This window comes from Protomyctophum parallelum (genome assembly GCF_964188405.1).
Source record: "Protomyctophum parallelum genome assembly, chromosome: 15".
NCBI lineage: Eukaryota > Metazoa > Chordata > Actinopteri > Myctophiformes > Myctophidae > Protomyctophum > Protomyctophum parallelum.
In genome coordinates, this window is record NC_139710.1 from 8414735 (window position 1) to 8430314 (window position 15580).

Genomic DNA, 15580 nt, shown 5'->3' on the forward strand with positions numbered 1-15580 from the left:
ATGGCACTTCCGCTTGACTTCCTGCCTTCAATGGAGACACATCGCTCCAATAATTAACTGCAGCGGCCAATGAGGCATCTATATTTTTTGAGGGGCGCTAGCCCCTCCTATAAGGTTTAATGTTTGTCTTTAGTTCAAAGTTTGTTTAGTAAAATGCATTGACAATAAAGGGAAAATTTACGTCATAATGTGTCATATTGTCTCTTTATTGTTAATGGCGTTTAATGTTTGTGTTGGCACCGTTTGTTTTAGATCGTCACCATTACATCACCTATAATTAACGTGAGTTAGACTTTAATATATTAGCGCCCCTCACTTCACACGGGTGTGATTTTTAATATCTAGCACCCTGATTCTCTTGCCTTCATTAGAATCATCGGTATAACACCTGCCGCATACTCAAATCTGTATTTTAGAATAGCTCCCCCTAGCTGTAATTGACTACCAGCCTGTCAGTCAGTGAAGTGTAGGCTAAATGTAGGCTTTCACACACCGACACACACACACACACACGCACGCACATGCACACCACACACACGTGCGCGCACACACACGCACACACACACACACACACACACACACGGTGTAGCGTGCACGCGCGTGCACAGTTCCGTACCTGGGCGTGCATAATTGTTTATTGGTAGGCTACCACTAAAAGCTGTGGTACTGCGTGCTACGAGCATAACAGCACTACATGTACGCATGCACACACACACACACACGCACGCACGCACGCACTCATGCTCATGCTCACACAGACTGACAGACTGAGACACATGATGTTGTGCATTATGTATAGGCCTAGATACAATTGGTGAGTTTTCCATATCACACAGCTCTCAGTTGCTCAGTGTTGTAGATTGGTAGATAGGTCTCAACAACTTCATGGCAGGCAATGTCACATCACACCTGACACCTCCACTCAACTGCATGCCTCATTACTCATAATTGCAATTGAATATTGGATGCACGATGCAATGTGTGTAGGCCTATGTGCGGTCCGTTTTGATGTGTCCATATTAAGTTGTCATTATCATGGGCAAAATTTTACCAATTCAAAATCCTTCATATTTATTGATTCAATAAGTTATTATAATTAATTCATACCCACATATAGTATTCTTCTTTCCCAGCAACATTGACAATTTTACAACGAAAATTAGATAGAGGCAGGAAAGAATAAACAAAGTTATTAAAGATATATGATTCACAATTTCATGCTACATACACTTATGATATGTGCAAACAATGGTAACAAACTGCCTTTTATGTAAAACATTATAGCCTATACATTACCCTATAGTATAGCCTAAATGTTATTATTATTATTACTTGCGCAAGCAGAGCACGCAAGTAATAGTTTTCGTCCAGCGCTTCGATGCGTATGTCGCTGTTTGATGCGTATGCGCCGTGCCAGCGTATGACGTAATGACTACTTGAGCTTGATATGGCAGTGGTGTCGGATTACATACATGTATACATAGGGGCATTACCTTTAATCCTCCCGACACTAAAACATATCGTCCTCACGTCACCATCAAAAACCAATTACACCCTGGCATTGGGTCCTTTCATCCACATTTTACATATTACGTCATCATTGAGAGCTAGTTATATACCAGTTATACCCTGACGTCATATGCTGCTACGATACATCAAACGCATCAAACGGGGCATACGCAAAGTAAACACAGTATACCGCTAATCAGTGGCGTGCACAGATAGACACTAGGGGGTGCTAGAGCACCCCCTGCCCTTTTGGCAATTTTGCTCTTAAAAAAAAGATTTTTTTTTTCTTAAATTGTAGTGTGTGGACCATGCGGTGACATTGATCAAATCTTGATTAAAAAAAACCGCTTCTACTATATTATTTAGGCCCCCACAATCTAAAGCTATGTTTCCATGTCAGTGGTTCTTCGATAAATAAATAAAATAGCAGACCTACAAGCTCTTAGCGCGCCACTCGGTGGCGCGCTATGAGCTTGTAGATCTGCTATTTTTCAATAGCTAAAGCACCAAAATGCGTTCCCGCCCCAAAATGCGCTGCACAAGGTGCCCTTTTTTCACTTGAGCACCTGCCCCTCTAAATGTCTGTGCACGCCACTGCCGCTAATCAACTTACAAATTTACATATACATACCGGTATACATAGAGGCCTGTCCTTTAATCCATCCAACACTGATCAACATATACGTCGCCATTGAAAGCCGTCACTCATGCGTATGACGTAATGACTACTTGTGCTTGATATGGCGCAATTTATTTTACAGATAGAAACTTTTACCATACGTCTCAATACTACTTTTTTACCTCCAAAAACTAGGTATGTATAGCAAATAGCTAAACCTAATTAGGTTTAGCTATTTGCTACATACCTATAGAAAGAACCTTTGAAATATTGAATTATAATTCAATATTTCAAACGTTCTTTCACAGAGAAGCTGAGATTTGACAGTTTGTTGCGCGCTCTGCTTGCGCACTATGGCCTACTAGTGTGCAACAACAAGCAATTAAGTATAGGCAATCAACAGAGTGCAGTTCTAGTTATTATTATTATCATCATTATTATTATTATTATTATTTATTGCTAATAATAATTGGCTTAGATCTGTCTCAGCCATACGTCAGGTCAGCATATAGCATATTACAAATTCTACTCCCCCCCCCCCCCCCCCTCCCCACCTATATATTGCCAATCTGTCTGTCTGACAAGGCTGTGCATCACATCTCAGACGTGATGATATTCGGGTCTTTTTTCTTTTTTTTTACCGCGAGTACAGGGGATCTACTAAACCTCGCTACCAGCCGCTGTTTCTGTCCAAATTAATCTCGGGAGATGTCATCAGTCAAATTTCTAACCCAGCTTGGATTGTGATATAGCTGCCTAGGCCTATACAGGAGGCATAAACCTGTATATGTGGTCACCACGGGGATAACGGGGCATATTGCGGCTCGTTGGCAATTTGACAATGACTTGAATGCTGATTGTGGAAGGGAGAGATCGACAAAGGAGACAAGGAAGGAGGAGATGAATCGTTTCCTGAGAGGAGAGAATGGAGGACTGCTGACGGACTGTAGGGAGCTGTCACCCCCCTCCACCAACACCTCTGGAGCCGACAGACAGACGGCCGTGCCCTCGGTGCATATCCGGGGACCTTTCGCCGCGTCGGAGTCGAGGAAATACTCGCTGAAACGGAACAGGACTCCCAAAGAGAGCGAGGCGGCGGCGGACTCATCGCATCCCGGCGTCGCGTTGTGCGGCGGCATTGACGCCGATGAGATATGCGCCGGGGTCGTTAGGCAGCGTCGGGAGGCTCAAGGACGCCCCAACGGCGTCGGAGGAGAGGGTTTGGAAATGATTTCAGCGTCGGGCCAGGGAGTCAGAGACCACACCACCACCACCACTAACAACAACAACAACAACGGCACTGTCTCTGATGTAACGACGGCCTCGTCTTCCTCATCATGCGCCAAAGGCAAGGAGGAGAGAAAGGGGAAGAATGTGATACGGGGCTGGAAGAGGGAGAGGGATGCTGCTGCCTCCACCGCTGCTATTAGGACAAGAAAGGAGAAACACGGAGATGGCTCGTCTCCCTCCGTCTTCACATCATCCGCCCTGCCCGAGCATCTGTGCAGAGACAGCCCGTGCCATTGTGCGCCAGACTCTAGGATTGTGGGGGATACTAAAAACGGTGTGGATTGTGGAGTAAAAGGCGGCAGCGGCGGCCCTATTGTTGTCAGACGGCATGACGACACCGCTGTTGGCACACCGGCCACCAAGAAACACAGGGGAGCTGAGAAGGTAAGGGATAATACAGGCTTTTGTCTGGAGGCCAATAAAACACACACACACACACACACACACACACACACACACACACACACACACACACACACACACACACACACACACACACACACACACACACACACACACACACACACACACACACACATTTGATGAATTGAACAATGTGGACCCTGTTGTAAACAAGTGTAATGCTTAATTGGGTCGTCCACTCAGTTGACAGTCTTTGTATTGAGTTTGTGCTTAAAATGTACTGTAAATTCTACAAACTGTTAATAAATATTTCAATCAATCAATCAAAACACACACACACACACTACACAAACGTCTTCTTTGAAATTGTTACAGGGCTGCCAGCGGTGTGTGCAGCCCTTAAGGACACAGGGGAGAAAATGTCCTTTTTTGACATCATACAAAATCTTGATATTCAAGGCACACACAGTGCTGTCAAAGAATGCAGGCACGAGATGAGAGTCCAGGCCTGTAACAGAGCATCAGGCTACACAACTGGAATTATGATGGATGATTGGATGATTAAAGGACTGAGTATATACTGACTGACCGAATGAATGAATACATTATTAACATCGTATTTCGTATATCATATTATTAGCTTTTCAGTTCCTTTGGCCAGCTAGTATAGATACTATAATTATCAGTGCCACTGCTGATATTCAATAATGAGATACATGGTGTGAGAGGGGATGAAAGGGAAAGGCATTATCCTCTTTTGCAGCACATAATTATGAAATTCAACCCCTTGGGTAACAATAGATATCCTGCAATATGTTGAAGGAATGAAAAATATTTTAGACTACCATCATAATGTAGAATACTGTTTAAGCCATTCTTCCTATTGGAAGATTAAAAGACACTGTCAGCAGTCATGACCTGACAAAGATTCCCTTTACTCAAACACGTGACAGACAGACAGACAGACAGACAGACAGACAGACGTACATGCATACAGTACATGCATACATGATACATTTATCTACGTTTAGATCTTCTTCAGATTCTAAACTGAGAAGAGAGAGGCTATGGCTCAGGATGTGGTTGTCGGGGGAATCAGATGGTTCCCAGCTCGATGCCCTGCTCCTGGCATCATGTCGAAGTGTCCTTGAGCAAGACACTGAACCTGACAGGCTGGCTCTGTTGTCATTGTGTGAATGGATCCATGTAATGCATTGTGCATATTACAGTACATTGTAAAGCACTTATAAAGCTGCTTCTGTATGAATGCAGAATACAGAGAGAAACAGTGAAAGAGACTAGTAACCAATTGACATGGTTCCCATGCATTCCTGGAAAACCTAGAATGTTTTTATATTGTTTTCCAGTCATGGGAAAGTCATGGAAAATTACAAAATAGTTCAAATGTCCTAGGAATATATTTTATGTGTATTGTGTGTATTATCAAAAGTGATTTTCTTAGGTTTACTTATCGCAAGGTGGGAATTGGTCTGATGCAACCTTTCAATCAAGTACTCAATTTTCTTTACCAAGCTGACAGGCATAGTGTCTGTGACGTGTGTCTGTCTGTCCGTATGTCTATGCCTTTCTCAGACACCACTGGACAGATTGGCATAAAATGTTGCATGCACACTCTCAGTAGGCCAAGAACATCTTTCAGTCGTGGCGCTATACCAGGCCAATTCTTGAACCATACTGAGTGTAGGTCGTACAAAGAAACATTTCCTCTGGATTCCTTGGATCGTGACATGACTCTATACATATACAGTACAGTGTAGACCTACTGGCTTCATTGCAGTCATGACAGCGTGTCGCAGGTCCCGAAGACATTTGTACCCCATTTCTCCCCATTTCTGCCTAAACATTTTACGCCATTTTGCATTTATTTTTGCTGCTACTGCAGATTTTGTCCACGCAAATCTCTAATCATTAATCATCTCTGAATCATTTGATATGCATGTATAATTCTATAGGCGGGAGTAGCCCATTTGACAACAAATATCATGAATGCCTACCCCAAATTTGATACACATTGAGCAGCTTCAAATCAATTTCACTTGCACCAACAGAAACTTTACAGAAACTTTATTTTATTTTCTCCACCAAATTAAATACAAATGTTCTATTCAGTCTAGGGCTGTCAAAGTTAACGCACTATTAACTAGTTGACTCACAATCCTTTTAACGGCACTATTTTCTTTAACGCGCGATTAACGCACTGTGAAGTTTGACAGAATGGTTGAGAGACGCATGGCAATTTTACACTGAAGAGTTGAATAATTGTTAAACAGCTGCATTACTTAAGTTAATTTAAGTCTACACAATTAGAAAACTTAGAAAACATGTTATTTTGATCAACATGGCCTGTTATCTCTCGTAATGGTACCATTGGCCAACATCAATACAGTTCTTTAGTTTGGGTCTGGAAGGCTAAATGTCATCAAATGGTGGTCCGTGGCTCAAATGCAGAATAAATAATGGACCTTGATATGAAAAATCTTGAAAACCACTGATTTAAGGTATATTTAGAACGGATAAAAAATATGCGATTAATTTGCGATTAATCACAGTTAACTATGGACAATCATGCGATTAATCAGATTAAATATTTTAATCGATTGACAGCCCTAATTCAGTCACATGACAATGATCGGTTTTGATTGTTTGAGGTTTTGATATTGACAGTTTGACACAGTTTGTTTGTAATTGGCTTAATGTGTGGGGGCGGAACTGACGCAGCCTCCCTGCTCGCCAAAGACATACTCTCCTCTTCTAGTTTTGTCCCTGCCAGGTACAGGCGGGGATGATGTTTTCAGTCCCATATTGTAAGTCTGCCTGTCCGTCAATGATCATGCCATCCTAACCCTAACCCTGACCCTAACCCTAACGTTAAGGGTTGCTTTGGGTAACCCTACACAGAGTCCAATAAACTTGGCACGCACATTCCCACCAAGCCAAGGAAGAATTGACACCCATTTTTGAGTGGTGCAACCACTCCAAGGAACAGCAATGTCCATGTTCACCTATGTGTTCACCTATGTGCCTATGTGACGTTAATGAGCACCAGTATGACTATGAATACCAGTAGGGGCGCTGTTGGGCCAGAAACAGAGATAGTGCCTGCTAATGAGAGAGAGAGAGAGAGAGAGAGAGAGAGGGGAGGGGTGTGTGTGTGTGTGTGTGTGTGTGTGGGGGGGGGGGGGGGGGGGGGGAGTTGCACCACTCAGTAGACACGGGTGTGGTTTTTAAAATAAATTGGCCTAATGCGTCCACCATTTCAACTCATAGTTTAGCACTTTCATTTATTTTACACCATCCCGATATGGATAGCTGAGACGGACAGGACAAGGGGAGTCAGAATGAGATTGAGAGAGGTGTGGGAGAGGGAGAGAAACTAAAATTGAGATGGAGATGAGCCCAATGCTATACTAGTGATGGCTGACTTAACAGGGCCACCCATAACGGCATTCAATCATGAATCTCAAAGGATGGTGATAAGGCACAGCACTATACTATACTTCATTGAGCCTCAGTTTGCATTTCAGATACATTTGTCACACCAAATTAAAATAATTTCCACAATCAAGGATTAAGAACTTTAAGATGGCAAACTTGTGACTAAAATGTATTTGTGCAGAGCTTTGGTCTGCTGATATTACAAGCTTAGTGTGATCTACATTGTGTGCATGAGAGTCAGGGTGGATGGCAAAGACAACGTGTTGATCTTTAGTGCACTCATCCATTATAGTAACAGGTAGAGGAAGCAGAATAAAAACAGCAACCCCTATTGTCACAATCTGTGGGGGATATTGTTGCCATACACATACATGCTATGGCATACATGCTATTGTTGCCATACACATGCATGGCATGGCATGGCCCTGTGAGGAGAAGTGGGTAGCATAGCAGCTATGCTTACCACCCACTTCTCCTCACAGGGCCATACACATACATGCTATGCTACCCACTTCTCCTCACAGACAGACAGCACACTTGTGGGTCCCTGTAGTGTAGATGATGCATTTGGGTGTAGCTGGCACAATGTATACAACAGTAGGCCGGCACAGTGATTGTGGATGATGCAGGGATGCAGTTATGATAGGGTCATGTGAGCGAGCCTAGAGGAGTAGAGCGCTAGACCAAATGGAAACTCATCTCAGTGGAAATACAATATAGTAGGAACTATAGCAGTGGTTTTCAACCTTTTTCATATCAAGGTCCGTTGTTTATTCAGCATTTGAGCCATGGACCACAATTTGATTGAGATTTAGCCTATCAGACCCCAAACGAAAGAATATTTTGTTATTGTTGGATAAGATTTTGTCCACAATTCCATGCTGTATTATAAGCGTTGATCAAAATAACAATTCTTCTACATTCTCTAATTGTAGACTTCTTACAAATTAAGTAATGCAGATGTTTAACAATATGACTGACACTGACACCAACTTTGTAAAATTGCTATTTTAACTGTAGTTCTTTTAATGCGACAATTGCTGTCTGTCTGCTGTTAGGGTTCTTCTCACTCTTTTCAAGAGATCCTTCTTGAGAACATCTCCAGGACATTTTATGCCACGCACCCACACCTATATTATCAAGTCATTATCATAAGTGGTAAATGGTGCATTTATATAGCGCCTGCTTTACATAGATTGTGCATTACATTCCAACCTGCTCATTGGGAGCAATTAGGGGTTCTGCTTCTTGCTTAAGGACACTTTGACACTAACTCTGGAGATCCAACTGGGAATCATTCGGTTCCCACTTCCCAAGCGGCCACTCTGCCACCTGAGCCACTACTGCCCCTTTTATCAGTATATATTATCATACAGTAGTATCTATACCAGTAAGACGCCTAAGGGCTTTTATCATTATATATTATCATACAGTAGTATCCTACCAAGACGCCTAAGGGCTTTTATCATTATATATTATCATACAGTAGTATCCTACCAGTAAGACGCATAAGGGGAGAAGCGACCTTGTGTGCAGTACGCATCCGCCTAGGTGACAGCAGACTGCCGGGCAAGCGCTGGCACTTTGGCATGGGGGGTCAGATCAACATATGGAATTAATTATGTACTGGCCATATACTGTATGGAGCATGTCTTGAGTGTACAGGGTTTGATGTGGTCAGATCAACATATGGAATGTCAGAACACTTACCTCAAACCCTTAGATCTCCATATATGGAGCTGACCTGTTCTGACATTGAATTTGTCAACAGGTCCCCATTCATCCTTCCTCTTTGATGTCTCCCTTTTGACTGATACCTGTCCATTTAAACTCCAGACAGGCCTGCCCCAAAGTTATTAGTGCAGCTGGTGGCCGGCGAAAACTAGAGTTCTCAACAGGCCTGAAAATTAAGGCCCGGCCCTACCTGGGCCCTCATCAAACCCTCTACACTCAAGACACTGCCCCCGCTGCCACCCTTAGATCTCCATATATGGAGCTGACCTGTTCTGACATTCCATATGTTGATCTGACCTCATCAAACCCTGTACACTCAAGACATGCTCCATATTTGGAGATCTAAGGGTTTGAGGTTAGATGTAGAGTTGCTGGCCAATATTGATGACATCAGGGATCTCCATATATGGGCTTAATATTGATGACATCAGGGATCTCCATCCCTGATGATGTCATGTGATGTCACAAGGCATGACCATATATGGTCATGCCTGGGGGTGACTGACTGACTGACTGACGGGAAATGCACGATTTCATAGTAAATGCAACCTGCAGTCGCAATCATCTTACTCAATAATCAGTTATGGCATATCAGTGTTTTATTTGTTAGCCAATTAGCCAACTAGTCCATTTATAATGTGCCCTTCCGTGTTATGCGATCTAACAGCTGACACATCCCTCCGGACTATGGGAATTATGTTGCTTAAAACACACAGCTGTTCCGCAGATCGGACCCCTAGTGACCCTTGGAACAATTTTCAACCCCCCCCCCCCCCCCACACACATTTTTGAGATAGAGCTAATGAAAGTTACAGGTATGGTGTGTGCGATATGAAGTGTGAGATTATCATAATGACAGTAATCCTTAATCATATTCTATCATATTCAAGGGCTTTTGGAGAGAAATCTGAAATTAGACTAGAGTACTGCTGGTGGTGTGTGTGTGTGTGTGTGTTTCCAGCTGGTGCTCATTGACGCTTGTTAATGTCAAGGCCATTATGTTTATGCACTGTCAAATAGATCTACATCACCCTGTGCTCATACTGTGCACAAATGTATTACATAAATCTTTGTGTTTGAAGAACACAAAATGCATTTTGAGAACCCACACATTTTCGTGCTTCGCTTGCATGCTGTGCGGGCCCCCATACACAATCATTCTACAGTTGTGGCCCCCGGCCTAATCTAATTTAATACCCCTATAGGAATGATGTGTCTTGTGAAAAGCTCTTTAAGTGGCAGAATACTGCTTGGTACACATTTAAAAAGTGTCGGGGGCGCTCTTATCATTTTACCAGATTAGGTGATGTGATGATGATGTAAAACAAACAGTGTCAAAACAAACATTCAATTCTCTTTGTTGTTAATGGCATTTAATGTTTGTGTTAGGGACAAGATGACGTTTTCCCTTCATTGTCAATGGCGTTTTTAAAACAAACATTGAACTAAAAACAATCATTAAACCTTTATATAGGAGGGGCTAGCGCCCCTCGAAAATACAAACCAGTAAGACACCTGAGGGCGAGCGTGCACGCATCCACCTGGGTGACAGCAGACTGATGGGCGAGCGCTGGTGCTCATGTACCTATCGGACAACAGAGTGAGCTCCACTGATCTTGTTCAACGCAGAATCGGCACAAACATGGGTTAAATTCGTTCTACTGCTATGCCATCAAAATGTGTGACTGGTCTAGTAGTAAAGTCTAAGCTTAACACCACAAGTTCTAAAAGTTAACCTGATGAAGGTCTAACAACCAAAACGTGGTTATTGTCTCCACCAGGCTGAAGGCATGGGGAAAGAGTATGTTTTTTTTATACTTAAATACAACAATCCCGCAAATCGTTACACACTATCTCTATAGTCATGTGTTCAAGACGGATCTGTCCGATATTTCATATTCCATCCTAATTGGCTAACATTGGCTTTCAAAGTTTGCAGGATTGGCCTGTTTTGAACAAAAAGCCTCAAATCATGAACGGAGCGTGCAATTCACGTGAAATCTTTCACAGACTTTCCTACTAGGCTGAGGAATATATCCCACACTTTTCACATTGGCCTGTTATAGCGCCACCAACAGGTGGATTTTTGCAAAACACATTTTCTGATCAAAATGCTTCAAATCACCCAATTGCGTGAGAAGAAATGTCACCCTTTTCACATTGCCCTATTATAGCGCCACCAGGAGGCCACAACCTGACCTGCCCTGGTGAAGACCTGTGCCCCGAGGGGCACTTTTTCTAGTTGGTATTCAAAATAATTTGATCACTTTGGAAATTAACTATAATCTGTGGGTTTGACATATTACACTGATGAAGACAGGCATCTTAGCATAACGATGAAGACATTGATGAAGAATGTTCGCCACGGCGACTTGGTAAACTGGTGAGTTCTCCGGTATTCGCTCAATATGTCAGTTTGACACATTCAGTAGATCGATAATTTCTTGGGGTCTAGTAGGACTATAGTAAATGATTAAAAAAAATAATCGCTATAAAATGTTGTAAAAAAAATACTTATTTAGCCCCATGCCCATCGAATGCCCCCGTGTCACAGTCTCTCTCTCCCTCAGTCTGTGACTCCAGCATGGCCACTCCCACATTCATTTCCACCACACTGCAGGCCCATTTACACACCTGTCTTCAACTCCCTCGTCAGCCAACCTGTGAACACTTTGCCAATCAACCTTCTCCTATAAAACTCTCTCCTATGGACTCTTTACAAACTCTCATTGTCAGTTCATAGTTTGATGTCATGGTTGCTTGTCCCTGGATTCCTGTTTTGACTACTTTGTCATTTTGTAATTGCCTGATTCCTGCATACTACTTCAGAGTTCAGTGTAAGATCTGCCATATTCTTTATTAAATACTTAACATCTATTCTTGTTTGTTGTTACTCTGCACTTGGGTTCGACTCTGTCTACATCCATGACAGTATGAACTGACCATAAATATGAACCCAGCAGAGTTACAACTATTCAAGAGGAAGGTGGGGAGTTTGAAATTGTTGTGGACCGTCTCGTGACGTCTCCCCCTAACCTGCGTGCTGAACTTAAGAGGCAGATTTCAACCCAGCAGCAGTGGTTCAAAGAGAAGCCATGGGTTAGCCATTTTGTTCCTCACTTAAATGTTGTCCGTGGGAGGCTTAACAACTTTGAGAACAACTTGCTTCATGCTTCATGCTTATATTGCTTCACAATGGGCACCCGCCTAGCTCTGGGAGGTCCCCGTAGTGCCAACCTGCTCCCAGGTCTCCTGTGATGCAGTCCCTGCCTCGGCCAGCTAACAAGCTTGCAGCCCCAGCTTGCAGCCCCAGCTCCGGTCGCTGCAGCCCTGGTTCCTGCAGCTCCGCCTCCTGTGCCTGCAGCACCGCCTGCAGTTCTACCTGCAGCACCGCCTCCTGTGCCTGCAGCTTCATCTCATCCGCCTGCAGTCCCGCCTGCAGCTTCGTCTCCTCCGCCTGCAGCTTCGTCTCCGCCACCTGCAGCCCCTGCTCCTGCAGCTCCGCCCGCTTCAGCCCGGCTCCTGCAGCTCCTGCTGCAGCCCCGGCTCCTGCAGCTCCAGCTCCTGCTGCAGTCCTGGCTCCCGCAGCCTGGCTCCTGCTGCAGCCCGGCTCCTGCAGCTCAAGCTCCTGCTCCCGCTGCAGCCCTGGTTCCTGCAGCCCGCCTCTAGTGCCTGCAGCACCTCCGGCCTCGCCTCTAGAGCCTGCTCCTGCAGCATCGCTTACAGAGCCTGCAGCACCTCCGGCGTCGCCTCCAGAGCCTGCAGCACCTCCTGCGTCGCCTCTAGAGCCTGCGGCGTCGCCTCTGCCTGCAGCATCGCCTCTAGAGCCTGCAGCACATCCGGCGTCGCCTCCTGAGCCTGCGGCGTCCCCGCCAGACGACCCCTCCGCCTCGTCTCGGCCTCCCGGTCGTCCCCCTGACGACATCGTCTCGGCCTCGTCTCGGCCCTGTCAGCAGCAAATGAACAAAAAATAATCATCTTTTACTTTCTCTAATAACCTAAAACATGAATCTAAAGTTGCATTTAATTGCAATTCACATTAAAATAAGTAAACCCCCAAAACCCCTAAAATATTGATTCTCTTAAAATGAGATTCAGCAACACCAACTAAAGGTTGAGACAGTGGTTACAGTGCACTTTATCTAGAGGGCCACCCAATATTATCCCATTCTGACCTGAGATCAGATTCATACGAGGTTTCCGCCGGACAAACACTGGGTCTGATGAACCCATTCTGACCTGAGATCAGATTCTAAAAATGTCAGTCGCTCTTCGATTTTTCAAAAATAGCAGACCTACAAGCTCGTATCGCGCCACTCGGTGGCGCGATATGAGCTTGTAGATCTGCTAAAGATCTGCTAAAGCATAACATGATGCTGACACCAAAATGGGTGCCCGTTCAGAATGGGTTATGGAAGGTCATGAGCGGGATTCAATGCCACAACATCACATGCACACAGTGCACACATCCTGATTTAGTTCGACACCCCACAGGTTTATGACATTGATCTTTTTTCCCTTTCATCTCTAGCAGTATTGATTGGAGTCATCTCTGTAATTTTCCAGTGGTCAGTGTGGTCGGTCATGCAGCCTTCCTTCCTGTGTCTTACTCAGTCTCTCTCAGAGCATCTTTCTTTTTATACTCCCGAGTCCCAGGCCTTAAAAAGCAGGGCTTCCCAACCCCCCCCCCCCCAACATACAAGAGGTCTACAATAACCTTAATAATCCTATTAATAATTTAGCAGACTGTCTGTCTGTCAGTCAGAGTACTTCCTTAGCATAGAGCAAGACAGCTGCTCGCTTTCTGCGCCATCTCACAACGCCACGACGCACGGACCGCCTCACGGAACCTATAGCGCCGCACAGCCCTGTCCTCCAACCTCAATCTGCCCTGCATTACAAACGCCAAACATTCTAACGATCATCTCAATTAAATTTATTTGCGTCAAAAAAAAAACATCTCCCCGCTAATCACGTGTCGCCAGTTTCACCAGTGAAATGCATGTTGGGACGGACACAGATTAATACTGGGACACACTTTTCCGTGCAACAGACCCACACGGGTAAACAATTCTTCCCCCTATCACATTACCCACACTGAACATCAATTTGCTGTTCATATATTCAGAACGGGTAAAGACTAGTACCGAAAACACATCATCATAATTGAATACTGAAACCAGATACAATTGTTAACTCTATAATTGCAGCTAGCTGTTAGCATAAACCCCAGTTCCCAGTGCCACCATACGTGTTCACTTTAAGAGACAGAGTTTGCCCGCCCCACACACACACACACACACACACACACACACACACACACACACACTCGCTACACACACTTGCTACACATTGGAACAAGCACACACTGTTTCGTCAGAACTTTTACATGGCGGTAGTGTCGCAGTACAAAGGCACAAATTTCAATCCCATAGTTGGAACGGTGGGGCGTTGCCATAGGAACTGGAACAAATGTTAAAAGCTTCTGTAGGCCTCAACCATTATATAGACAGAGTATACGTTTGGGTACGTGTATACCTGGGATATGACGCTACCTAGCGCCGGGGTACATATATATACGCACATGGGAAAGAAAGAATTAAGGATATGCATGCCATTTTTCTTTATAAACTGGGGACCCACCAAAATAAATTTGTGACCCCCCCCCCCCTGCCGAGGGGTCGTCTTTAGAACCCCTGTTCTATAGGAAGGTTGGAATTTGTTGGAATGTTTGTTCTATAGATGGGTGGTACCAGATCACTGTAGGTCTGTTGTTGTTGTTATATTAGGGAATACTCATACTGCCCTGGCCTGTTTCTTTCTTGGGCCAAGAGATGCCATTCAAGGTTTTCGTTCACAGGATCAGGTCCAGGAAGACGGCAGCCCTGTAACAATTTCAAAGACCTGTGTGTGTGTGTGTGTGTGTGTGTGTGTGTGTGTGTGTGTGTGTGTGTGTGTGTGTGTGTGTGTGTGTGTGTGTGTGTGTGTGTGTGTGTGTGTGTGTGTGTGTGTGTGTGTGTACATACACAGATACTGTGACGTGTGGTGTGGAGCCTTCCAGCACAGTGCTGACAAGGAGAAAGAGAGGGGAGATGAGGGCTACCACACGCACACACACACACACACACACACACACACACACACACACACACACACACACACACACACACATGCACGCAGCACACGGGCACGCACGCACACGCAGTCACGCACACATGCACACAGAGTCACACATACATTATGTACTTAAACACTCCACACTCTACAGCATGAATAGATTTGTGACTGTCTACACATGCAGCCATACAAAATGCTTTCACTTCCAACAGCACAATAAAGGGAAATGTATGATTTCTGTCTGGATGTCTGAGGATAATCTAACAGTTGGAGAGGAGAGGAAACGGGGGTATGAGATGAATGTAAGGAGAAAGTGAAAGAGGGAGAAACGTTATAGAGTGGAGAAGAAGGAAGCGAGGGAGGAGGGGAGAACATATGTGTCTGTTTCTCCAGATACCTCTGCAAGCGATGAGCTCATTCTGCCATGGACAATACAGAAAGCTAGAACAGCATTATTGTGGCTGGTCCTCTGCAGCACAGACGGGTCTGATC

The 15580-nt window shown here is 44.4% G+C and overlaps 1 protein-coding gene across 1 annotated transcript in view; it reads left to right on the forward strand.

Moving 5' to 3' along the window:
• The first annotated feature begins 3005 nt into the window (after positions 1-3005).
• znf608 (zinc finger protein 608) overlaps positions 3006-15580 on the forward strand; it is a 51964-nt gene continuing 39389 nt past the window's right edge. Inside the window, exon 1 of the mRNA XM_083784807.1 lies at positions 3006-3802. Coding sequence (XP_083640933.1) covers positions 3029-3802 — 774 coding nt within the window. The 5' untranslated portion in view covers positions 3006-3028. The remainder of the gene's footprint in view (positions 3803-15580) is intronic.